Consider the following 22,862-nt stretch of genomic DNA (forward strand, 5'->3'; position numbering starts at 1 on the left):
GCTTGCTTCAGTGTTGAGTGTAGTGTTAGCTGGAGTGTTGAGCATAGTTCTAGCTGCAGTGTTGAGTGTAGTGCTTGCTGTGGTGTTGAGCATAGTGCTAGCTGCAGTGGTGAGCGTATTGCTAGCTGCAGTGTTGAGCGTAGTGCTAGCTGCAGTGTTGAGTGTAGTGCTAGCTGTAGTGTTGAACGTAGTGCTAGCTGCCGTGTTGAGCGTAGTGCTAGCTGCAGTGTTGAGCGTAGTGCTAACTGCAGTTGTGAGCGTAGTTCTAGCTGCAGTGTTGAGCGTAGCACTAGCTGCGGTGTTGAGAGTAGTGCTAGCTGCCGTGTTGAGAGTAGTACTAGCTGCAGTGTTTAGCGTAGTGCCAGCTGCAGTGTTGAGCATAGGGCTAGCTGCAGTGTTGAGCTTAGTGCTAGCTGCAGAGTTGAGCGTAGGGCTTGCTTCAGTGTTGAGTGTAGTACTAGCTGTAGTGTTGAGCGTAGTGCTAGCTGTAGTGTTGAGCGTAGTGCTAGCTGCAGTGTTGAGTGTAGTGCTTGCTGTAGTGTTGAGCAAAGTGCTAGCTGCAGTATTGAGCGTAGGGCTTGCTTCAGTGTTGAGTGTAGTGTTAGCTGGAGTGTTGAGCATAGTTCTAGCTGCAGTGTTGAGTGTAGTGCTTGCTGTGGTGTTGAGCATAGTGCTAGCTGCAGTGGTGAGCGTATTGCTAGCTGCAGTGTTGAGCGTAGTGCTAGCTGCAGTGTTGAGTGTAGTGCTAGCTGTAGTGTTGAACGTAGTGCTAGCTGCCGTGTTGAGCGTAGTGCTAGCTGCAGTGTTGAGCGTAGTGCTAACTGCAGTTGTGAGCGTAGTTCTAGCTGCAGTGTTGAGCGTGGCACTAGCTGCGGTGTTGAGAGTAGTGCTAGCTGCCGTGTTGAGAGTAGTACTAGCTGCAGTGTTTAGCGTAGTGCCAGCTGCAGTGTTGAGTGTAGTGCTAGCTGTAGTGTTGAACGTAGTGCTAGCTGCCGTGTTGAGCGTAGTGCTAGCTGCAGTGTTGAGCGTAGTGCTAACTGCAGTTGTGAGCGTAGTTCTAGCTGCAGTGTTGAGCGTAGCACTAGCTGCGGTGTTGAGAGTAGTGCTAGCTGCCGTGTTGAGAGTAGTACTAGCTGCAGTGTTTAGCGTAGTGCCAGCTGCAGTGTTGAGCATAGGGCTAGCTGCAGTGTTGAGCTTAGTGCTAGCTGCAGAGTTGAGCGTAGGGCTTGCTTCAGTGTTGAGTGTAGTACTAGCTGTAGTGTTGAGCGTAGTGCTAACTGCAGTTGTGAGCGTAGTTCTAGCTGCAGTGTTGAGCGTAGCACTAGCTGCGGTGTTGAGAGTAGTGCTAGCTGCCATGTTGAGAGTAGTACTAGCTGCAGTGTTTAGCGTAGTGCCAGCTGCAGTGTTGAGTGTAGTGCTAGCTGTAGTGTTGAACGTAGTGCTAGCTGCCGTGTTGAGCGTAGTGCTAGCTGCAGTGTTGAGCGTAGTGCTAACTGCAGTTGTGAGCGTAGTTCTAGCTGCAGTGTTGAGCGTAGCACTAGCTGCGGTGTTGAGAGTAGTGCTAGCTGCCGTGTTGAGAGTAGTACTAGCTGCAGTGTTTAGCGTAGTGCCAGCTGCAGTGTTGAGTGTAGTGCTAGCTGTAGTGTTGAACGTAGTGCTAGCTGCCGTGTTGAGCGTAGTGCTAGCTGCAGTGTTGAGCGTAGTGCTAACTGCAGTTGTGAGCGTAGTTCTAGCTGCAGTGTTGAGCGTAGCACTAGCTGCGGTGTTGAGAGTAGTGCTAGCTGCCGTGTTGAGAGTAGTACTAGCTGCAGTGTTTAGCGTAGTGCTAGCTGCAGTGTTGAGTGTAGTGCTAGCTGTAGTGTTGAACGTAGTGCTAGCTGCCGTGTTGAGCGTAGTGCTAGCTGCAGTGTTGAGCGTAGTGCTAACTGCAGTTGTGAGCGTAGTTCTAGCTGCAGTGTTGAGCGTAGCACTAGCTGCGGTGTTGAGAGTAGTGCTAGCTGCCGTGTTGAGAGTAGTACTAGCTGCAGTGTTTAGCGTAGTGCCAGCTGCAGTGTTGAGTGTAGTGCTAGCTGTAGTGTTGAACGTAGTGCTAGCTGCCGTGTTGAGCGTAGTGCTAGCTGCAGTGTTGAGCGTAGTGCTAACTGCAGTTGTGAGCGTAGTTCTAGCTGCAGTGTTGAGCGTAGCACTAGCTGCGGTGTTGAGAGTAGTGCTAGCTGCCGTGTTGAGAGTAGTACTAGCTGCAGTGTTTAGCGTAGTGCCAGCTGCAGTGTTGAGCATAGGGCTAGCTGCAGTGTTGAGCTTAGTGCTAGCTGCAGAGTTGAGCGTAGGGCTTGCTTCAGTGTTGAGTGTATTACTAGCTGTAGTGTTGAGCGTAGTGCTAACTGCAGTTGTGAGCGTAGTTCTAGCTGCAGTGTTGAGCGTAGCACTAGCTGCGGTGTTGAGAGTAGTGCTAGCTGCCGTGTTGAGAGTAGTACTAGCTGCAGTGTTTAGCGTAGTGCCAGCTGCAGTGTTGAGCATAGTGCTAGCTGCATTGATGAGCGTAGTGCTAGCTGCAATGTTGAGCCTAGTGCTGGCTGCAGTGTTGAGCGTAGTGCTAGCTGCAGTGTTGAGCGTAGTGTTAGCTGGAGTGTTGAGCATAGTTCTAGCTGCAGTGTTGAGTGGAGTGCTTGCTGTGGTGTTGAGCATAGTGCTAGCTGCAGTGGTGAGCGTATTGCTAGCTGCAGTGTTGAGCGTAGTGCTAGCTGCAGTGTTGAGTGTAGTGCTAGCTGTAGTGTTGAACGTAGTGCTAGCTGCCGTGTTGAGCGTAGTGCTAGCTGCAGTGTTGAGCGTAGTGCTAACTGCAGTTGTGAGCGTAGTTCTAGCTGCAGTGTTGAGCGTAGCACTAGCTGCGGTGTTGAGAGTAGTGCTAGCTGCCGTGTTGAGAGTAGTACTAGCTGCAGTGTTTAGCGTAGTGCCAGCTGCAGTGTTGAGCATAGGGCTAGCTGCAGTGTTGAGCTTAGTGCTAGCTGCAGAGTTGAGCGTAGGGCTTGCTTCAGTGTTGAGTGTAGTACTAGCTGTAGTGTTGAGCGTAGTGCTAGCTGTAGTGTTGAGCGTAGTGCTAGCTGCAGTGTTGAGTGTAGTGCTTGCTGTAGTGTTGAGCAAAGTGCTAGCTGCAGTATTGAGCGTAGGGCTTGCTTCAGTGTTGAGTGTAGTGTTAGCTGGAGTGTTGAGCGTAGTTCTAGCTGCAGTATTGAGTGTAGTGCTAGCTGTCGTGTTGAGGATCGTGCTAGCTGCAGTGTTGAGCGTAGTGCTAGCTGCAGTGTTGAGCGTAGTGATAGCTGTAGTGTTGAGCATAGTGCTAGCTGCAGTGTTGAGCATAGTGCTAGCTGCAGTGTTGAGCGTAGTACTAGCTGCAGTGTTCTGCGTAGTGCTAGCTGCTGTGTTGAGCGTAGTTCTAGCTGAGGCATTGAGTGTAGTGTTAGCTGTAGTGTTGAGCATACTGCTAGCTGTAGTGTTTGGCGTAGTGCAAACTGCAGTGTTGAGCATAGTGTTAGCTGCAGTGTTGAGCGTAGTGTTAGCTGCAGTGTTGAGCATAGTGCTAGCAGCAGTGTTGAGTGTAGTGCTAGCTGCAGTGTTGAGCGTAGTGCTAGCTGCAGTAGTGACCGAAGTGCTAGCTGTAGTGTTGAGCATAGTGCTAGCTGCAGTGTTGAGTGTAGTACTAGCTGCGGTGTTGAGAGTAGTGCTAGCTGCGGTGTTGAGAGTAGTGCTAGCTGATGTGTTGAGCATAGTGCTAGCTGCAGTATTGAGTGTAGTGCTAGCTGTAGTGTTGAGCGTAGTGCTAGCTGCAGTGTTGAGTGTAGTTCTAGCTTCAGCGTTGAGAGTAGTGCTAGCTGCAGTGTTGAGCGTAGTGCTAGCTGCATGTTGAGCCTAGTGCTAGCTGCAGTGTTGAGCATAGTGCTAGCTGCAGTGTTGAGTGTAGTGCTAGCTGCAGTGTTGAGCGTAGTGCTAGCTGCAATGTTGAGTGTAGTTCTAGCTGCAGTGTTGAGAGTAGTGCTAGCTGCAGTGTTGAGCGTAGTGCTAGCTGCAGTGTTGAGCGTAGTGATAGCTGTAGTGTTGAGCATAGTGCTAGCTGCAGTGTTGAGCATAGTGCTAGCTGCAGTGTTGAGTGTAGTGCTAGCTGCAGTGGTGAGCATAGTTCTAGCTGCAATGTTGAGCGTACTACTAGCTGCGGTGTTGAGAGTAGTGCTAGCTGCAGTGTTGACCCTAGTGCTAGCTGCAGTATTGAGCGTAGTGCTAGCTGCAGTGTTGAGCGTAGTGCTAGCTGCAGTGTTGAGCGTAGGGCTAGCTGCAGTGTTGAGCGTAGTGCTAGCTGCAGTATTGAGCGTAGTGCTAGCTGCAGTGTTGAGCATAGTGCTAGCTGCAGTGTTGAGCGTAGTGCTAGCCGCAGTGTTGAGCGTAGTGCTAGCTGCAGTGTTGAGCGTAGTGCTAGCTGCAGTGTTAAGCCTAGTGCTAGCTGCGGTGTTGACCATAGTGCTAGCTGCAATGTTGAGCGTAGTGCTAGCCGCAGTGTTGAGCGTAGTCCTAGCTGCGGTGTTGAGCGTAGAGCTAGCTGCAGTGTTAAGCCAAGTGCTAACTGCAGTGTTGAGCATAGTGCTAGCTGGAATGTTGAGTGTAGTACTAGCTGCAGTGTTGAGAGTAGTGCTTGCTGCAGTATTGAGCGTAGTGCTAGCTGCAGTGATGAGCGTAGTGCTAGCTGCAATGTTGAGCCTAGTGCTGGCTGCAGTGTTGAGCGTAGTCCTTGCTGCCGTGAGCGTAGTTCTAGCTGCAGTGTTGTGCGGAGTATTAGCTGCAGTATTGAGCGTAGTACTAGCTGCAGCGTTGAGAGTAGTGCTAGCTGCAGTATTGAGCGTAGTGCTAGCTGCAGTGTTGAGTATAGTGCTAGCTGCAATGTTGAGCGTAGTACTAGCTGCAGTGTTAAGAGTAGTGCTAGCTGCAGTGTTGAGCGTAGTGCTAGCTGCAGTGTTGAGGGTAGTGCTACCTGCAGTATTGCGAGTAGTGCTAGCTGCAGTGTTGAGCGTAGTGCTAGCTGCAGTCTTTAGTGTAGTGCTAGCTGTAGTGTTGAGCATAATGCTAGCTGCAGTGTTGAGCGTAGTACTAGCTGCAGTGTTGAGCATAGTGCTAGCTGCAGTATTGAGTGTAGTGCTAGCTGTCGTGTTGAGGATAGTGCTAGCTGCAGTTTTGAGCGTAGTACTAGCTGCAGTGTTGAGCGTAGTGCTAGCTGTAGTGTTGAGCGTAGTGCTAGCTGCAGTGTTGAGCATAGTGTTAGCTGCAGTGTGGAGCGTAGTGCTAGCTGCAGTGTTGAGCATAGTGCTAGCTGCAGTATTGAGTGTAGTGCTAGCTGCAGTGTTGAGCGTAGTGCTAGCTGCAGTGGTGAGCGTAGTGCTGGCTGCAGTGTTGAGCGTAGTTCTAGCTGTAGTGTTTAGCGTAGTACTAGCTTCGGTGTTGAGAGTAGTGCTAGCTACAGTGTTGAGCGTAGTGCTAGCTGCAGTGTTGAGCGTAGTACTAGCTGCGATGTTGAGAGTAGTGCTAGCTGCGGTGTTGAGAGTAGTGCTAGCTGCAGTGTTGAGCATAACGCTAGCTGCAGTATTGAGTGTAGTGCTAGCTGTAGTGTTGAGCGTAGTGCTAGCTGTAGTGTTGAGCGTAGTGCTAGCTGCAGTGTTGAGTGTAGTGCTTGCTGTAGTGTTGAGCAAAGTGCTAGCTGCAGTGGTGAGCGTAGTGCTAGCTGCAGTATCGAGTGTAGTGCTAGCTGTAGTGTTGAGCATAGCGCTAGCTGTTGTGTTGAGCGTAGTCCTAGCTGCAGTGTTGAGCGTAGTGCTAGCTGCAGTGTTGAGCGTAGTGCTAGCTGCAGTGTTGAGCCTAGTGCTAGCTGCAGTGTTGAGCGTAGTACTAGCTGCCGGGTTGAGAGTATTGCTAGCTGCCGTGTTGAGAGTAGTACTAGCTGCAGTGTTTAGCGTAGTACTAGCTTCGGTGTTGAGAGTAGTGCTAGCTACAGTGTTGAGCGTAGTGCTAGCTGCAGTGTTGAGCGTAGTACTAGCTGCGGTGTTGAGAGTAGTGCTAGCTGCGGTGTTGAGAGTAGTGCTAGCTGCAGTGTTGAGCATAACGCTAGCTGCAGTATTGAGTGTAGTGCTAGCTGTAGTGTTGAGCATAGTGCTAGCTGCAATGTTGAGTGTAGTTCTAGCAGCAGTGTTGAGAGTAGTGCTAGCTGCAGTGTTGAGCGTAGTGCTAGCTGCAGTGTTGAGCCTAGTGCTAGCTGCAGTGTTGAGCATAGTGCTAGCTGCAGTATTGAGCGTAGTGCTAGCTGCAGTGTTTAGCCTAGTGCTAGCTGCAGTGTTGAGCATAGTGCTAGCTGCAGTGGTGAGTGTGGTGCAAGCTGGAGTGTTGAGCGTAGTGCTAGCTGCAGTGTTGAGCGTAGTGCTAGCTGCAGTGTTGAGCGTAGTGCTAGCTGCAGTGTTAGGCCTAGTGCTAACTGCAGTGTTGAGCATAGCGCTAGCTGCAATGTTGAGTGTAGTACTAACTGCAGTGTTGAGAGTAGTGCTAGCTGCAGTATTGAGCATAGTGCTAGCTGCATTGATGAGCGTAGTGCTAGCTGCAATGTTGAGCCTAGTGCTGGCTGCAGTGTTGAGCGTAGTGCTAGCTGCAGTGTTGAGCGTAGTGTTAGCTGGAGTGTTGAGCATAGTTCTAGCTGCAGTGTTGAGTGTAGTGCTTGCTGTGGTGTTGAGCATAGTGCTAGCTGCAGTGGTGAGCGTATTGCAAGCTGCAGTGTTGAGCGTAGTGCTAGCTGCAGTGTTGAGTGTAGTGCTAGCTGTAGTGTTGAACGTAGTGCTAGCTGCCGTGTTGAGCGTAGTGCTAGCTGCAGTGTTGAGCGTAGTGCTAACTGCAGTTGTGAGCGTAGTTCTAGCTGCAGTGTTGAGCGTAGCACTAGCTGCGGTGTTGAGAGTAGTGCTAGCTGCCGTGTTGAGAGTAGTACTAGCTGCAGTGTTTAGCGTAGTGCCAGCTGCAGTGTTGAGCATAGGGCTAGCTGCAGTGTTGAGCTTAGTGCTAGCTGCAGTGTTGAGCATAGTGCTAGCTGCAGTGTTGAGCGTAGTGCTAGCCGCAGTTTTGAGTGTAGTGCTAGCTGCAGTGTTGAGCGTAGTGCTAGCTGCAGTGTTAAGCCTAGTGCTAGCTGCGGTGTTGACCATAGTGCTAGCTGTAGTGTTGAGCGTAGTACTAGCTGCAGTGTTGAGAGTAGTGCTAGCTGCAGTAATGAGCGTAGTGCTAGCTGCAGTGTTGAGCGTAGTGCTAGCTGCAGTGTTGAGCATCGTGCTAGCTGCAGTGGTGAGCGTGGTGCAAGCTGCAGTGTTGAGCGTAGTGCTAGCTGCAGTGTTGAGCGTAGTGCTAGCTGCAGAGTTGAGCGTAGGGCTTGCTGCAGTGTTGAGTGTAGTGCTAACTGTAGTGTTGAGTGTAGTGCTAGCTGCAGTGTTGAGCGTAGGGCTAGCTGCAGTGTTGAGCGTAGTGCTAGCTGCAGTGTTTAGTGTAGTACTAGCTGTAGTGTTGAGCGTAGTGCTAGCTGTAGTGTTGAGCGTAGTTCTAGCTGCAGTGTTAAGTGTAGTGCTTGCTGTAGTGTTGAGCAAAGTGCTAGCTGCAGTGTTGAGCGTAGTGCTAGCTGCAGTATCGAGTGTAGTGCTAGCTGTCGTGTTGAGCATAGTGCTAGCTGTTGTGTTGAGTGTAGTGCTAGCTGCAGTGTTGAGCGTAGTGCTAGCTGCAGTGTTGAGCGTAGTGCCAGCTGCAGTGTTGAGCGTAGTACTAGCTGCAGTGTTTAGCGTAGTTCTAGCTGCAGTGTTGAGCGTAGTACTAGCTGCGGTGTTGAGCGTAGTGCTTGCTGCAGTATTGAGTGTGGTGCTAGCTGTAGTGTTGAACATAGTGCTAGCGGCAGTGTTGAGCGTAGTTTTAGATGCAGTGTTGAGCGTAGTACTAGCTGCGGTGTTGAGAGTAGTGCTAGCTGCGGTGTTGAGCGTAGTGCTAGCTGCAGTGTTGAGCATAGTGCTCGCTGCAGTGTTGAGCGTAGTGCTAGCTGCAGTGTTGAGCGTGGTCCTAGCTGCAGTATTGAGTGTAGTGCTAGCTGTCGTGTTGAGGATAGTGCTAGCTGCAGTGTTGAGCGTAGTACTAGCTGCAGTGTTGAGCGTAGTGCTAGCTGTAGTGTTGAGCGTAGTGCTAGCTGCAGTGTTGAGCATAGCGTTAGCTGCAGTGTGGAGCGTAGTGCTAGCTGCAGTGTTGACCCTAGTGCTAGCTGCAGTGGTGAGCGTGGTGCAAGCTGCAGTGTTGAGGGTAGTGCTAGCTGCAGTGTTGAGCGTAGTGCTAGCTGCAGAGTTGAGCGTAGGGCTTGCTGCAGTGTTGAGTGTAGTGCTAACTGTAGTGTTGAGTGTAGTGCTAGCTGCAGCGTTGAGCGTAGTGCTAGCTGCAGTGTTGAGCGTAGTGCTAGCTGCAGTGTTGAGCGTAGTGCTAGCTGCAGTGTTGAGCGTAGTGCTAGCTGCAGAGTTGAGCGTAGGGCTTGCTGCAGTGTTGAGCGTGGTCCTAGCTGCAGTATTGAGTGTAGTGCTAGCTGTCGTGTTGAGGATAGTGCTAGCTGCAGTGTTGAGCGTAGTACTAGCTGCGGTGTTGAGCGTAGTGCTTGCTGCAGTATTGAGTGTGGTGCTAGCTGTAGTGTTGAACATAGTGCTAGCGGCAGTGTTGAGCGTAGTTTTAGATGCAGTGTTGAGCGTAGTACTAGCTGCGGTGTTGAGAGTAGTGCTAGCTGCGGTGTTGAGCGTAGTGCTAGCTGCAGTGTTGAGCATAGTGCTCGCTGCAGTGTTGAGCGTAGTGCTAGCTGCAGTGTTGAGCGTGGTGCTAGCTGCAGTATTGAGTGTAGTGCTAGCTGTCGTGTTGAGGATAGTGCTAGCTGCAGTGTTGAGCGTAGTACTAGCTGCAGTGTTGAGCATAGTGCTAGCTGTAGTGTTGAGCGTAGTGCTAGCTGCAGTGTTGAGCATAGTGTTAGCTGCAGTGTGGAGCGTAGTGCTAGCTGCAGTGTTGAGCATAGTGCTAGCTGCAGTATTGAGTGTAGTGCTAGCTGCAGTGTTGAGCGTAGTGCTAGCTGCAGTGGTGAGCGTAGTGCTGGCTGCAGTGTTGAGCGTAGTTCTAGCTGTAGTGTTTAGCGTAGTACTAGCTTCGGTGTTGAGAGTAGTGCTAGCTACAGTGTTGAGCGTAGTGCTAGCTGCAGTGTTGAGCGTAGCACTAGCTGCGGTGTTGAGAGTAGTGCTAGCTGCGGTGTTGAGAGTCGTGCTAGCTGCAGTGTTGAGCATAACGCTAGCTGCAGTATTGAGTGTAGTGCTAGCTGTAGTGTTGAGCATAGTGCTAGCTGCAATGTTGAGTGTAGTTCTAGCTGCAGTGTTAAGAGTAGTGCTAGCTGCAGTGTTGAGCGTAGTGCTAGCTGCAGTGTTGAGCCTAGTGCTAGCTGCAGTGTTGAGCATAGTGCTAGCTGCAGTAATGAGCGTAGTGCTAGCTGCAGTGTTTAGCCTAGTGCTAGCTGCAGTGTTGAGCATAGTGCTAGCTGCAGTGGTGAGTGTGGTGCAAGCTGGAGTGTTGAGCGTAGTGCTAGCTGCAGTGTTGAGCGTAGTGCTAGCTGCAGTGTTGAGCGTAGTGCTAGCTGCAGTGTTAGGCCTAGTGCTAACTGCAGTGTTGAGCATAGTGCTAGCTGCAATGTTGAGTGTAGTACTAACTGCAGTGTTGAGAGTAGTGCTAGCCGCAGTATTGAGCATAGTGCTAGCTGCATTGATGAGCGTAGTGCTAGCTGCAATGTTGAGCCTAGTGCTGGCTGCAGTGTTGAGCGTAGTGCTAGCTGCAGTGTTGAGCGTAGTGTTAGCTGGAGTGTTGAGCATAGTTCTAGCTGCAGTGTTGAGTGTAGTGCTTGCTGTGGTGTTGAGCATAGTGCTAGCTGCAGTGGTGAGCGTATTGCTAGCTGCAGTGTTGAGCGTAGTGCTAGCTGCAGTGTTGAGTGTAGTGCTAGCTGTAGTGTTGAACGTAGTGCTAGCTGCCGTGTTGAGCGTAGTGCTAGCTGCAGTGTTGAGCGTAGTGCTAACTGCAGTTGTGAGCGTAGTTCTAGCTGCAGTGTTGAGCGTAGCACTAGCTGCGGTGTTGAGAGTAGTGCTAGCTGCCGTGTTGAGAGTAGTACTAGCTGCAGTGTTTAGCGTAGTGCCAGCTGCAGTGTTGAGCATAGGGCTAGCTGCAGTGTTGAGCTTAGTGCTAGCTGCAGTGTTGAGCATAGTGCTAGCTGCAGTGTTGAGCGTAGTGCTAGCCGCAGTTTTGAGTGTAGTGCTAGCTGCAGTGTTGAGCGTAGTGCTAGCTGCAGTGTTAAGCCTAGTGCTAGCTGCGGTGTTGACCATAGTGCTAGCTGTAGTGTTGAGCGTAGTACTAGCTGCAGTGTTGAGAGTAGTGCTAGCTGCAGTAATGAGCGTAGTGCTAGCTGCAGTGTTGAGCGTAGTGCTAGCTGCAGTGTTGAGCATCGTGCTAGCTGCAGTGGTGAGCGTGGTGCAAGCTGCAGTGTTGAGCGTAGTGCTAGCTGCAGTGTTGAGCGTAGTGCTAGCTGCAGAGTTGAGCGTAGGGCTTGCTGCAGTGTTGAGTGTAGTGCTAACTGTAGTGTTGAGTGTAGTGCTAGCTGCAGTGTTGAGCGTAGGGCTAGCTGCAGTGTTGAGCGTAGTGCTAGCTGCAGTGTTTAGTGTAGTACTAGCTGTAGTGTTGAGCGTAGTGCTAGCTGTAGTGTTGAGCGTAGTTCTAGCTGCAGTGTTAAGTGTAGTGCTTGCTGTAGTGTTGAGCAAAGTGCTAGCTGCAGTGTTGAGCGTAGTGCTAGCTGCAGTATCGAGTGTAGTGCTAGCTGACGTGTTGAGCATAGTGCTAGCTGTTGTATTGAGCGTAGTGCTAGCTGCAGTGTTGAGCGTAGTGCTAGCTGCAGTTTTGAGCGTAGTGCTAGCTGCAGTGTTGAGCGTAGTACTAGCTGCAGTGTTTAGCGTAGTTCTAGCTGCAGTGTTGAGCGTAGTACTAGCTGCGGTGTTGAGCGTAGTGCTTGCTGCAGTATTGAGTGTGGTGCTAGCTGTAGTGTTGAACATAGTGCTAGCGGCAGTGTTGAGCGTAGTTTTAGATGCAGTGTTGAGCGTAGTACTAGCTGCGGTGTTGAGAGTAGTGCTAGCTGCGGTGTTGAGCGTAGTGCTAGCTGCAGTGTTGAGCATAGTGCTCGCTGCAGTGTTGAGCGTAGTGCTAGCTGCAGTGTTGAGCGTGGTCCTAGCTGCAGTATTGAGTGTAGTGCTAGCTGTCGTGTTGAGGATAGTGCTAGCTGCAGTGTTGAGCGTAGTACTAGCTGCAATGTTGAGCGTAGTGCTAGCTGTAGTGTTGAGCGTAGTGCTAGCTGCAGTGTTGAGCATAGCGTTAGCTGCAGTGTGGAGCGTAGTGCTAGCTGCAGTGTTGACCCTAGTGCTAGCTGCAGTGGTGAGCGTGGTGCAAGCTGCAGTGTTGAGGGTAGTGCTAGCTGCAGTGTTGAGCGTAGTGCTAGCTGCAGAGTTGAGCGTAGGGCTTGCTGCAGTGTTGAGTGTAGTGCTAACTGTAGTGTTGAGTGTAGTGCTAGCTGCAGCGTTGAGCGTAGTGCTAGCTGCAGTGTTGAGCGTAGTGCTAGCTGCAGTGTTTATTGTAGTACTAGCTGTAGTGTTGAGCGTAGTGCTAGCTGTAGTGTTGAGCGTAGTGCTAGCTGCAGTGTTGCGTGTAGTGCTTGCTGTAGTGTTGAGCAAAGTGCTAGCTGCAGTGTTGAGCGTAGTGCTAGCTGCAGTATCGAGTGTAGTGCTAGCTGTAGTGTTGAGCATAGTGCTAGCTGTTGTGTTGAGCGTAGTGCTAGCTGCAGTGTTGAGCGTAGTGCTAGCTGCAGTGTTGATGCGTAGTGCTAGCTGCAGTGTTGAGCGTAGTACTAGCTGCAGTGTTTAGCGTAGTCCTAGCTGCAGTGTTGAGCGTAGTACTAGCTGCGGTGTTGAGCGTAGTGCTTGCTGCAGTATTGAGTGTGGTGCTAGCTGTAGTGTTGAACATAGTGCTAGCGGCAGTGTTGAGCGTAGTTTTAGATGCAGTGTTGAGCGTAGTACTAGCTGCGGTGTTGAGAGTAGTGCTAGCTGCGGTGTTGAGCGTAGTGCTAGCTGCAGTGTTGAGCATAGTGCTCGCTGCAGTGTTGAGCGTAGTGCTAGCTGCAGTGTTGAGCGTGGTGCTAGCTGCAGTATTGAGTGTAGTGCTAGCTGTCGTGTTGAGGATAGTGCTAGCTGCAGTGTTGAGCGTAGTACTAGCTGCAGTGTTGAGCATAGTGCTAGCTGTAGTGTTGAGCGTAGTGCAAGCTGCAGTGTTGAGCATAGTGTTAGCTGCAGTGTGGAGCGTAGTGCTAGCTGCAGTGTTGAGCATAGTGCTAGCTGCAGTATTGAGTGTAGTGCTAGCTGCAGTGTTGAGCGTAGTGCTAGCTGCAGTGGTGAGCGTAGTGCTGGCTGCAGTGTTGAGCGTAGTTCTAGCTGTAGTGTTTAGCGTAGTACTAGCTTCGGTGTTGAGAGTAGTGCTAGCTACAGTGTTGAGCGTAGTGCTAGCTGCAGTGTTGAGCGTAGCACTAGCGGCGGTGTTGAGAGTAGTGCTAGCTGCGGTGTTGAGAGTAGTGCTAGCTGCAGTGTTGAGCATAACGCTAGCTGCAGTATTGAGTGTAGTGCTAGCTGTAGTGTTGAGCGTAGTGCTAGCTGCAATGTTGAGTGTAGTTCTAGCTGCAGTGTTGAGAGTAGTGCTAGCTGCAGTGTTGAGCGTAGTGCTAGCTGCAGTGTTGAGCCTAGTGCTAGCTGCAGTGTTGAGCATAGTGCTAGCTGCAGTATTGAGCGTAGTGCTAACTCCAGTGTTGAGCCTAGTGCTAGCTGCAGTGTTGAGCATAGTGCTAGCTGCAGTGGTGAGTGTGGTGCAAGCTGGAGTGTTGAGCGTACTGCTAGCTGCAGTGTTGAGCGTAGTGCTAGCTGCAGTGTTGAGCGTAGTGCTAGCTGCAGTGTTAAGCCTAGTGCTAACTGCAGTGTTGAGCATAGTGCTAGCTGCAATGTTGAGTGTAGTACTAACTGCAGTGTTGAGAGTAGTGCTAGCTGCAGTATTGAGCGTAGTGCTAGCTGCATTGATGAGCGTAGTGCTAGCTGCAATGTTGAGCCTAGTGCTGGCTGCAGTGTTGAGCGTAGTGCAAGCTGCAGTGTTGAGCGTAGTGTTAGCTGGAGTGTTGAGCATAGTGCTAGCTGCAGTGTTGAGTGTAGTGTTTGCTGTAGTGTTGAGCATAGTGCTAGCTGCAGTGTTGAGCGTATTGCTAGCTGCAGTGTTGAGCGTAGTGCTAGCTGCAGTGTTGAGTGTAGTGCTAGCTGTAGTGTTGAGCGTAGTGCTAGCTGCCGTGTTGAGCGTAGTGCTAGCTGCAGTGTTGAGCGTAGTGCTAACTGCAGTTGTGAGCGTAGTTCTAGCTGCAGTGTTGAGCGTAGCACTAGCTGCAGTGTTGAGCGTAGTGCTAGCTGCAGTATTGAGTGTGGTGCTAACTGTAGTGTTGAGCATAGTGCTAGCTGCAATGTTGAGCGTAGTTCTAGATGCAGTGTTGAGCGTAGTATTAGCTGCGGTGTTGAGAGCAGTGCTAGCGGCAGTGTTGAGCGTAGTGCTAGCTGCAGTGTTGAGCGTGGTGCTAGCTGCAGTATTGAGTGTAGTGCTAGCTGTCGTGTTGAGGATAGTGCTAGCTGCAGTGTTGAGCGTAGTGCTAGCTGCAGTGTTGAGCGTAGTGATAGCTGTAGTGTTGAGCATAGTGCTAGCTGCAGTGTTGAGCATAGTGCTAGCTGCAGTGTTGAGCGTAGTACTAGCTGCAGTGTTCTGCGTAGTGCTAGCTGCTGTGTTGAGCGTAGTGCTAGCTGAGGCATTGAGTGTAGTGTTAGCTGTAGTGTTGAGCATACTGCTAGCTGTAGTGTTTGGCGTAGTGCAAACTGCAGTGTTGAGCATAGTGTTAGCTGCAGTGTTGAGCGTAGTGTTAGCTGCAGTGTTGAGCATAGTGCTAGCAGCAGTGTTGAGTGTAGTGCTAGCTGCAGTGTTGAGCGTAGTGCTAGCTGCAGTAGTGACCGAAGTGCTAGCTGTAGTGTTGAGCATAGTGCTAGCTGCAGTGTTGAGTGTAGTACTAGCTGCGGTGTTGAGAGTAGTGCTAGCTGCGGTGTTGAGAGTAGTGCTAGCTGATGTGTTGAGCATAGTGCTAGCTGCAGTATTGAGTGTAGTGCTAGCTGTAGTGTTGAGCGTAGTGCTAGCTGCAGTGTTGAGTGTAGTTCTAGCTTCAGCATTGAGAGTAGTGCTAGCTGCAGTGTTGAGCGTAGTGCTAGCTGCATGTTGAGCCTAGTGCTAGCTGCAGTGTTGAGCATAGTGCTAGCTGCAGTGTTGAGTGTAGTGCTAGCTGCAGTGTTGAGCGTAGTGCTAGCTGCAATGTTGAGTGTAGTTCTAGCTGCAGTGTTGAGAGTAGTGCTAGCTGCAGTGTTGAGCGTAGTGCTAGCTGCAGTGTTGAGCGTAGTGATAGCTGTAGTGTTGAGCATAGTGCTAGCTGCAGTGTTGAGCATTGTGCTAGCTGCAGTGTTGAGTGTAGTGCTAGCTGCAGTGGTGAGCATAGTTCTAGCTGCAATGTTGAGCGTACTACTAGCTGCGGTGTTGAGAGTAGTGCTAGCTGCAGTGTTGACCCTAGTGCTAGCTGCAGTATTGAGCGTAGTGCTAGCTGCAGTTTTGAACGTAGTACTAGCTGCAATGTTGAGCGTAGTGCTAGCTGCAGTGTTGAGCGTAGTGCTAGCTACAGTGTTGAGCGTAGTGCTAGCTGCAGTGTTGAGCGTAGTGCTAGCTGCAATGTTGAGCATAGTGCTATCTGCAGTGTTGAGCGTAGTGCTAGCTGCAATGTTGAGTGTCGTGCTAGCTGTAGTGTTGAGCAATATAGTGCTAACTGCAGTGTTGAGCATAGTGCTAGCTGCAGTATTGAGCGTAGTGCTAACTCCAGTGTTGAGCCTAGTGCTAGCTGCAGTGTTGAGCATAGTGCTAGCTGCAGTGGTGAGTGTGGTGCAAGCTGGAGTGTTGAGCGTAGTGCTAGCTGGAGTGTTGAGCGTAGTGCTAGCTGCAGTGTTAAGCCTAGTGCTAACTGCAGTGTTGAGCATAGTGCTAGCTGCAATGTTGAGTGTAGTACTAACTGCAGTGTTGAGAGTAGTGCTAGCTGCAGTATTGAGCGTAGTGCTAGCTGCATTGATGAGCGTAGTGCTAGCTGCAATGTTGAGCCTAGTGCTGGCTGCAGTGTTGAGCGTAGTGCTAGCTGCAGTGTTGAGCGTAGTGTTAGCTGGAGTGTTGAGCATAGTGCTAGCTGCAGTGTTGAGTGTAGTGCTTGCTGTAGTGTTGAGCATAGTGCTAGCTGCAGTGTTGAGCGTATTGCTAGCTGCAGTGTTGAGCATAGTGCTAGCTGCAGTGTTGAGTGTAGTGCTAGCTGTAGTGTTGAGCGTAGTGCTAGCTGCCGTGTTGAGCGTAGTGCTAGCTGCAGTGTTGAGCGTAGTGCTAACTGCAGTTGTGAGCGTAGTTCTAGCTGCAGTGTTGAGCGTAGCACTAGCTGCGGTGTTGAGCGTAGTGCTAGCTGCAGTATCGAGTGTGGTGCTAACTGTAGTGTTGAGCATAGTGCTAGCTGCAATGTTGAGCGTAGTTCTAGATGCAGTGTTGAGCGTAGTATTAGCTGCGGTGTTGAGAGCAGTGCTAGCGGCAGTGTTGAGCGTAGTGCTAGCTGCAGTGTTGAGCATGGTGCTCGCTGCAGTGTTGAGCGTAGTGCTAGCTGCAGTGTTGAGCGTGGTGCTAGCTGCAGTATTGAGTGTAGTGCTAGCTGTCGTGTTGAGGATAGTGCTAGTTGCAGTGTTGAGCGTAGTACTAGCTGCAGTGTTCTGCGTAGTGCTAGCTGCTGTGTTGAGCGTAGTTCTAGCTGAGGCATTGAGTGTAGTGTTAGCTGTAGTGTTGAGCATACTGCTAGCTGTAGTGTTTGGCGTAGTGCAAACTGCAGTGTTGAGCATAGTGTTAGCTGCAGTGTTGAGCGTAGTGTTAGCTGCAGTGTTGAGCATAGTGCTAGCAGCAGTGTTGAGTGTAGTGCTAGCTGCAGTGTTGAGCGTAGTGCTAGCTGCAGTAGTGAGCGAAGTGCTAGCTGTAGTGTTGAGCATAGTGCTAGCTGCAGTGTTGAGTGTAGTACTAGCTGCGGTGTTGAGAGTAGTGCTAGCTGCGGTGTTGAGAGTAGTGCTAGCTGATGTGTTGAGCATAGTGCTAGCTGCAGTATTGAGTGTAGTGCTAGCTGTAGTGTTGAGCGTAGTGCTAGCTGCAGTGTTGAGTGTACTTCTAGCTTCAGCGTTGAGAGTAGTGCTAGCTGCAGTGTTGAGCGTAGTGCTAGCTGCAGTGTTGAGCCTAGTGCTAGCTGCAGTGTTGAGCATAGTGCTAGCTGCAGTGTTGAGTGTAGTGCTAGCTGCAGTGTTGAGCGTAGTGCTAGCTGCAATGTTGAGTGTAGTTCTAGCTGCAGTGTTGAGAGTAGTGCTAGCTGCAGTGTTGAGCGTAGTGCTAGCTGCAGTGTTGAGCGTAGTGATAGCTGTAGTGTTGAGCATAGTGCTAGCTGCAGTGTTGAGCATAGTGCTAGCTGCAGTGTTGAGTGTAGTGCTAGCTGCAGTGGTGAGCATAGTTCTAGCTGCAATGTTGAGCGTAGTACTAGCTGCGGTGTTGAGAGTAGTGCTAGCTGCAGTGTTGACCCTAGTGCTAGCTGCAGTATTGAGCGTAGTGCTAGCTGCAGTGTTGAGCGTAGTGCTAGCTGCAGTGTTGAGCGTAGGGCTAGCTGCAGTGTTGAGCGTAGTGCTAGCTGCAGTATTGAGCGTAGTGCTAGCTGCAGTTTTGAACGTAGTACTAGCTGCAATGTTAAGCGTAGTGCTAGCTGCAGTGTTGAGCGTAGTGCTAGCTACAGTGTTGAGCGTAGTGCTAGCTGCAGTGTTGAGCGTAGTGCTAGCTGCAATGTTGAGCATAGTGCTATCTGCAGTGTTGAGCGTAGTGCTAGCTGCAGTGTTGAGTGTCGTGCTAGCTGTAGTGTTGAGCAATATAGTGCTAACTGCAGTGTTGAGCATAGTGCAAGCTGCAGTGTTGAGCATAGTGTTAGCTGCAGTGGTGAGCGTAGTTCTAGCTGCAGTGTTGAGCGTAGTACTAGCTGCGGTGTTGAGAGTAGAGCTAGCTGCAGTGTTGAGCGTAGTGCTAGCCGCAGTGTTGAGCGTAGTGCTAGCTGCAGTGTTGAGTGTAATGCTAGCTGTAGTGTTGAGCGTAGTGCTAGCTCCCGTGTTGAGCGTAGTGCTAGCTGCAGTGTTGAGCGTAGTACTAGCTGCAGTGGTGAGCGTAGTTCTAGCTGCAGTGTTGAGCGCAGTACTGGCTGCGGTGTTGAGAGTAGTGCTAGCTGCAGTGTGGAGCCTAATGCTAGCTGCAGTATTGAGCGTAGTGCTAGCTGCAGTGCTGAGCGAAGTGCTAGCTGCAGTGTTGAGCGTAGTGCTAGCTGCAGTGTTGAGCGTAGTGCTAGCTGCAGTGGTGAGCGTAGTTCTAGCTGAAGTGTTAAGCGTAGTACTAGCTGCGGTGTTGAAAGTAGTGCTAGCTGCAGTGTTGAGCGTAGTGCTAGCTGCAGTGTTGAGCATAGTGCAAGCTGCAGTGTTGAGTGTAGTGCTAGCTGCAGTGTTGAGCGTAGTGCTAGCTGCAGTATTGAGTTTAGTGCTAGCTGCAGTATTAAGCGTAGTACTAGCTGCAATGTTGAGCGTAGTGCTAGCTGCAGTGTTGAGTGTAGTGCTAGCTGTAGTGTTGAGCGTAGTGCTAGCTGCCGTGTTGAGCGTAGCGCTAGCTGCAGTGTTGAGCGTAGTGCTAGCTGCAGTGGTGAGCGTAGTTCTAGCTGCAGTGTTGAGCGTAGTACTGGCTGCGGTGTTGAGAGTAGTGCTAGCTGCAGTGTTGAGCCTAATGCCCTCTGCAGTATTGAGCGTAGTGCTAGCTGCAGTGCTGAGCAAAGTGCTAGCTGCAGTGTTGAGATTGGTGCTAGGTGCAGTAATGAGTGTAGTGCTAGCTGTAGTGTTGAGCATAGTGCTAGCTGCAATGTTGAGCGTAGTACTAGCTGCAGTGTTGAGAGTAGTGCTAGCTGCAGTGTTGAGCGTAGTGCTAGCTGCAGTGTTGAGTGTAGTGCTAACTGCAGTATTGCGAGTAGTGCTAGCTGTAGTGGTGAGCATAGTGCTAGCTGCAGTGTTGAGCGTAGTACTAGCTGCACTGTTGAGCAAAGTGCTAGCTGCAGTGTTGAGATTAGTGCTAGCTGCAGTAATGAGTGCAGTGCTAGCTGTAGTGTTGAGCATAGTGCTAGCTGTAGTGTTGAGCGTAGTGCTAACTGCAGCAATGAGCGTGGTGCTTGCTGCAGTGTTGAGCGTAGTGCTAGCTGCAGTATTGAGTTTAGTGCTAGCTGCAGTAATGAGTGCAGTGCTAGCTGTAGTGTTGAGCATAGTGCTAGCTGTAGTGTTGAGCGTAGTGCTAACTGCAGCAATGAGCGTGGTGCTAGCCGCAGTGTTGAGCGTAGTGCTAGCCGCAGTGTTGAGCGTAGTGCTAGCTGCAGTGTTGAGCGTAGGGCTTGCTGCAGTGTTGAGTGTAGTACTAGCTGTAGTGTTGAGCGTAGTGCTTGCTGAAGTGTTGAGCGTAGTGCTAGCTGCAGTGTTGAGTGTAGTGCTTGCTGTAGTGTTGAGCATAGTGCTAGCTGCAGTGTTGAGCGTAGTGCTAGCTGCAGTATCGAGTGTAGTGCTAGCTGTAAAGTTGAGCATAGTGCTAGCAGTTGTGTTGAGCGTAGTGCTAGCTGCAGTGTTGAGCGTAGTGCTAGCTGCAGTGTTGAGCGTAGTGCTAGCTGCAGTGTTGAGCGTAGTACTAGCTGCAGTGTTTAGCGTAGTTCTAGCTGCAGTGTTGAGCGTAGTACTAGCTGCGGTGTTGAGCGTAGCCTTAGCTGCAGTATTGAGTGTGGTGCTAGCTGTAGTGTTGAGCATAGTGCTAGCTGCAGTGTTGAGTGTAGTTCTAGATGCAGTGTTGAGCGTAGTACTAGCTGCGGTGTTGAGAGTAGTGCTAGCTGCAGTATTGAGCGTAGTGTTAGCTGCAGTGTTAAACGTAGTGCTAGCTGCAGTTTTGAGAGTAGTGCTAACTGCAGTGTTGAGTCTAGTGTCAGCTGCAGTGTTGAGCATAGTACTAGCTGCAGTGTTGAGAGTAGTGCTTGCTGAAGTGTTGAGCGTAGTGCTAGCTGCAGTGTTGAGCGTAGTGCTTGCTGCAGTATTGAGCGTAGTGCTAGCTGCAGTGTTGAGCGTAGTGTTAGCTGCAGTGGTGAGCGAAGTGCTAGCTGCAGTGTTGAGAGTAGTGCTAGCTGCAGTATTGAGCGTAGTGCTAGCTGCAGTGTTGAGAGTAGTGCTAGCTGCAGTGTTGAGCGTAGTGCTACCTGCAGTGTTGAGCCTAGTTCTTGCTGCAGTGTTGAGCGTCGTGCTAGTTGCAGTGTTGAGAGTAGTGCTAGCTGCAGTATTGAGCGTAATGCTAGCTGCAGTGTTGAGCGTAATTCCAGCTTCAGTGTTGAGCGTCGTGCTAGCTGCAGTGTTGAGAGTAGTGCAAGCTGCAGTGTTGAGAGTAGTGCTAGCTGGAGTATTGAGCGTAGTGCTAGCTGCGGTGTTGAGTGTAGTGCTAGCTGCAGTGTTGAGCGCAGTGCTAGCTGCAGTGTTGAGCATAGTGCTAGCTGCAGTGTGAAGCGTAGTGCTAGCTGCAGTGTTGAGCGTAGTGCTAGCTGCAGTGTTGAGCGTAGTACTAGCTGCCGGGTTGAGAGTAGTGCTAGCTGCCGTGTTGAGAGTAGTACTAGCTGCAGTGTTTAGCGTAGTGCCAGCTGCAGTGTTGAGCATAGGGCTAGCTGCAGTGTTGAGCTTAGTGCTAGCTGCAGTGTTGAGCATAGTGCTAGCTGCAGTGTTGAGCGTAGTGCTAGCCGCAGTGTTGAGCGTAGTGCTAGCTGCAGTGTTGAGCGTAGTGCTAGCTGCAGTTGTGAGCGTAGTTCTAGCTGCAGTGTTGAGCATAGTGCTAGCTGCAGTGTTGAGCGTAGTGCTAGCCGCAGTGTTGATCGTAGTACTAGCTGCAATGTTGAGCGTAGTGCTAGCTGCAGTGTTGAGCGTAGTGCTAGCTACAGTGTTGAGCGTAGTGCTAGCTGCAGTGTTGAGCGTAGTGCTAGCTGCAATGTTGAGCATAGTGCTATCTGCAGTGTTGAGCGTAGTGCTAGCTGCAGTGTTGAGTGTCGTGCTAGCTGTAGTGTTGAGCAATATAGTGCTAACTGCAGTGTTGAGCATAGTGCAAGCTGCAGTGTTGAGCATAGTGTTAGCTGCAGTGGTGAGCGTAGTTCTAGCTGCAGTGTTGAGCGTAGTACTAGCTGCGGTGTTGAGAGTAGAGCTAGCTGCAGTGTTGAGCGTAGTGCTAGCCGCAGTGTTGAGCGTAGTGCTAGCTGCAGTGTTGAGTGTAATGCTAGCTGTAGTGTTGAGCGTAGTGCTAGCTCCCGTGTTGAGCGTAGTGCTAGCTGCAGTGTTGAGCGTAGTACTAGCTGCAGTGGTGAGCGTAGTTCTAGCTGCAGTGTTGAGCGCAGTACTGGCTGCGGTGTTGAGAGTAGTGCTAGCTGCAGTGTGGAGCCTAATGCTAGCTGCAGTATTGAGCGTAGTGCTAGCTGCAGTGCTGAGCGAAGTGCTAGCTGCAGTGTTGAGCGTAGTGCTAGCTGCAGTGTTGAGCGTAGTGCTAGCTGCAGTGGTGAGCGTAGTTCTAGCTGAAGTGTTAAGCGTAGTACTAGCTGCGGTGTTGAAAGTAGTGCTAGCTGCAGTGTTGAGCGTAGTGCTAGCTGCAGTGTTGAGCATAGTGCAAGCTGCAGTGTTGAGTGTAGTGCTAGCTGCAGTGTTGAGCGTAGTGCTAGCTGCAGTATTGAGTTTAGTGCTAGCTGCAGTATTAAGCGTAGTACTAGCTGCAATGTTGAGCGTAGTGCTAGCTGCAGTGTTGAGTGTAGTGCTAGCTGTAGTGTTGAGCGTAGTGCTAGCTGCCGTGTTGAGCGTAGCGCTAGCTGCAGTGTTGAGCGTAGTGCTAGCTGCAGTGGTGAGCGTAGTTCTAGCTGCAGTGTTGAGCGTAGTACTGGCTGCGGTGTTGAGAGTAGTGCTAGCTGCAGTGTTGAGCCTAATGCCCTCTGCAGTATTGAGCGTAGTGCTAGCTGCAGTGCTGAGCAAAGTGCTAGCTGCAGTGTTGAGATTGGTGCTAGGTGCAGTAATGAGTGTAGTGCTAGCTGTAGTGTTGAGCATAGTGCTAGCTGCAATGTTGAGCGTAGTACTAGCTGCAGTGTTGAGAGTAGTGCTAGCTGCAGTGTTGAGCGTAGCGCTAGCTGCAGTGTTGAGTGTAGTGCTAACTGCAGTATTGCGAGTAGTGCTAGCTGTAGTGGTGAGCATAGTGCTAGCTGCAGTGTTGAGCGTAGTACTAGCTGCACTGTTGAGCAAAGTGCTAGCTGCAGTGTTGAGATTAGTGCTAGCTGCAGTAATGAGTGCAGTGCTAGCTGTAGTGTTGAGCATAGTGCTAGCTGTAGTGTTGAGCGTAGTGCTAACTGCAGCAATGAGCGTGGTGCTTGCTGCAGTGTTGAGCGTAGTGCTAGCTGCAGTATTGAGTTTAGTGCTAGCTGCAGTATTTAGCGTAGTACTAGCTCCAATGTTGAGCGTAGTGCTAGCTGCAGTGTTGAGCGTAGGGCTTGCTGCAGTGTTGAGTGTAGTACTAGCTGTAGTGTTGAGCGTAGTGCTTGCTGAAGTGTTGAGCGTAGTGCTAGCTGCAGTGTTGAGTGTAGTGCTTGCTGTAGTGTTGAGCATAGTGCTAGCTGCAGTGTTGAGCGTAGTGCTAGCTGCAGTATCGAGTGTAGTGCTAGCTGTAAAGTTGAGCATAGTGCTAGCAGTTGTGTTGAGCGTAGTGCTAGCTGCAGTGTTGAGCGTAGTGCTAGCTGCAGTGTTGAGCGTAGTGCTAGCTGCAGTGTTGAGCGTAGTACTAGCTGCAGTGTTTAGCGTAGTTCTAGCTGCAGTGTTGAGCGTAGTACTAGCTGCGGTGTTGAGCGTAGCCCTAGCTGCAGTATTGAGTGTGGTGCTAGCTGTAGTGTTGAGCATAGTGCTAGCTGCAGTGTTGAGTGTAGTTCTAGATGCAGTGTTGAGCGTAGTACTAGCTGCGGTGTTGAGAGTAGTGCTAGCTGCAGTATTGAGCGTAGTGTTAGCTGCAGTGTTAAACGTAGTGCTAGCTGCAGTTTTGAGAGTAGTGCTAACTGCAGTGTTGAGTCTAGTGTCAGCTGCAGTGTTGAGCATAGTACTAGCTGCAGTGTTGAGAGTAGTGCTTGCTGAAGTGTTGAGCGTAGTGCTAGCTGCAGTGTTGAGCGTAGTGCTTGCTGCAGTATTGAGCGTAGTGCTAGCTGCAGTGTTGAGCGTAGTGTTAGCTGCAGTGGTGAGCGAAGTGCTAGCTGCAGTGTTGAGAGTAGTGCTAGCTGCAGTATTGAGCGTAGTGCTAGCTGCAGTGTTGAGAGTAGTGCTAGCTGCAGTGTTGAGCGTAGTGCTACCTGCAGTGTTGAGCCTAGTTCTTGCTGCAGTGTTGAGCGTCGTGCTAGTTGCAGTGTTGAGAGTAGTGCTAGCTGCAGTATTGAGCGTAATGCTAGCTGCAGTGTTGAGCGTAATTCCAGCTTCAGTGTTGAGCGTCGTGCTAGCTGC

The 22,862-nt window shown here is 50.9% G+C and overlaps 1 protein-coding gene across 1 annotated transcript in view; it reads right to left on the minus strand.

Moving 5' to 3' along the window:
• The window catches only part of LOC137405117 (pneumococcal serine-rich repeat protein-like), a 93,815-nt gene extending 72,117 nt beyond the window's left edge, over nucleotides 1-21,698 (minus strand). Inside the window, exons 1-14 of the mRNA XM_068091341.1 lie at nucleotides 21,272-21,698; nucleotides 19,568-19,735; nucleotides 18,029-18,727; nucleotides 15,674-16,228; nucleotides 11,399-11,857; nucleotides 11,087-11,233; nucleotides 10,072-10,201; nucleotides 8,488-8,733; nucleotides 4,936-5,085; nucleotides 4,614-4,797; nucleotides 4,395-4,448; nucleotides 3,895-3,916; nucleotides 3,480-3,677; nucleotides 1,323-1,517 (exon numbers count right to left, since the gene is read on the minus strand). Coding sequence (XP_067947442.1) covers nucleotides 1,323-1,517; nucleotides 3,480-3,677; nucleotides 3,895-3,916; nucleotides 4,395-4,448; nucleotides 4,614-4,797; nucleotides 4,936-5,085; nucleotides 8,488-8,733; nucleotides 10,072-10,201; nucleotides 11,087-11,233; nucleotides 11,399-11,857; nucleotides 15,674-16,228; nucleotides 18,029-18,727; nucleotides 19,568-19,735; nucleotides 21,272-21,698 — 3,634 coding nt within the window. The remainder of the gene's footprint in view (nucleotides 1-1,322; nucleotides 1,518-3,479; nucleotides 3,678-3,894; nucleotides 3,917-4,394; nucleotides 4,449-4,613; nucleotides 4,798-4,935; nucleotides 5,086-8,487; nucleotides 8,734-10,071; nucleotides 10,202-11,086; nucleotides 11,234-11,398; nucleotides 11,858-15,673; nucleotides 16,229-18,028; nucleotides 18,728-19,567; nucleotides 19,736-21,271) is intronic.
• Nucleotides 21,699-22,862: the final 1,164 nt, after the last annotated feature.

The sequence above is a fragment of the Watersipora subatra genome, chromosome 9, assembly GCF_963576615.1.
Source record: "Watersipora subatra chromosome 9, tzWatSuba1.1, whole genome shotgun sequence".
NCBI lineage: Eukaryota > Metazoa > Bryozoa > Gymnolaemata > Cheilostomatida > Watersiporidae > Watersipora > Watersipora subatra.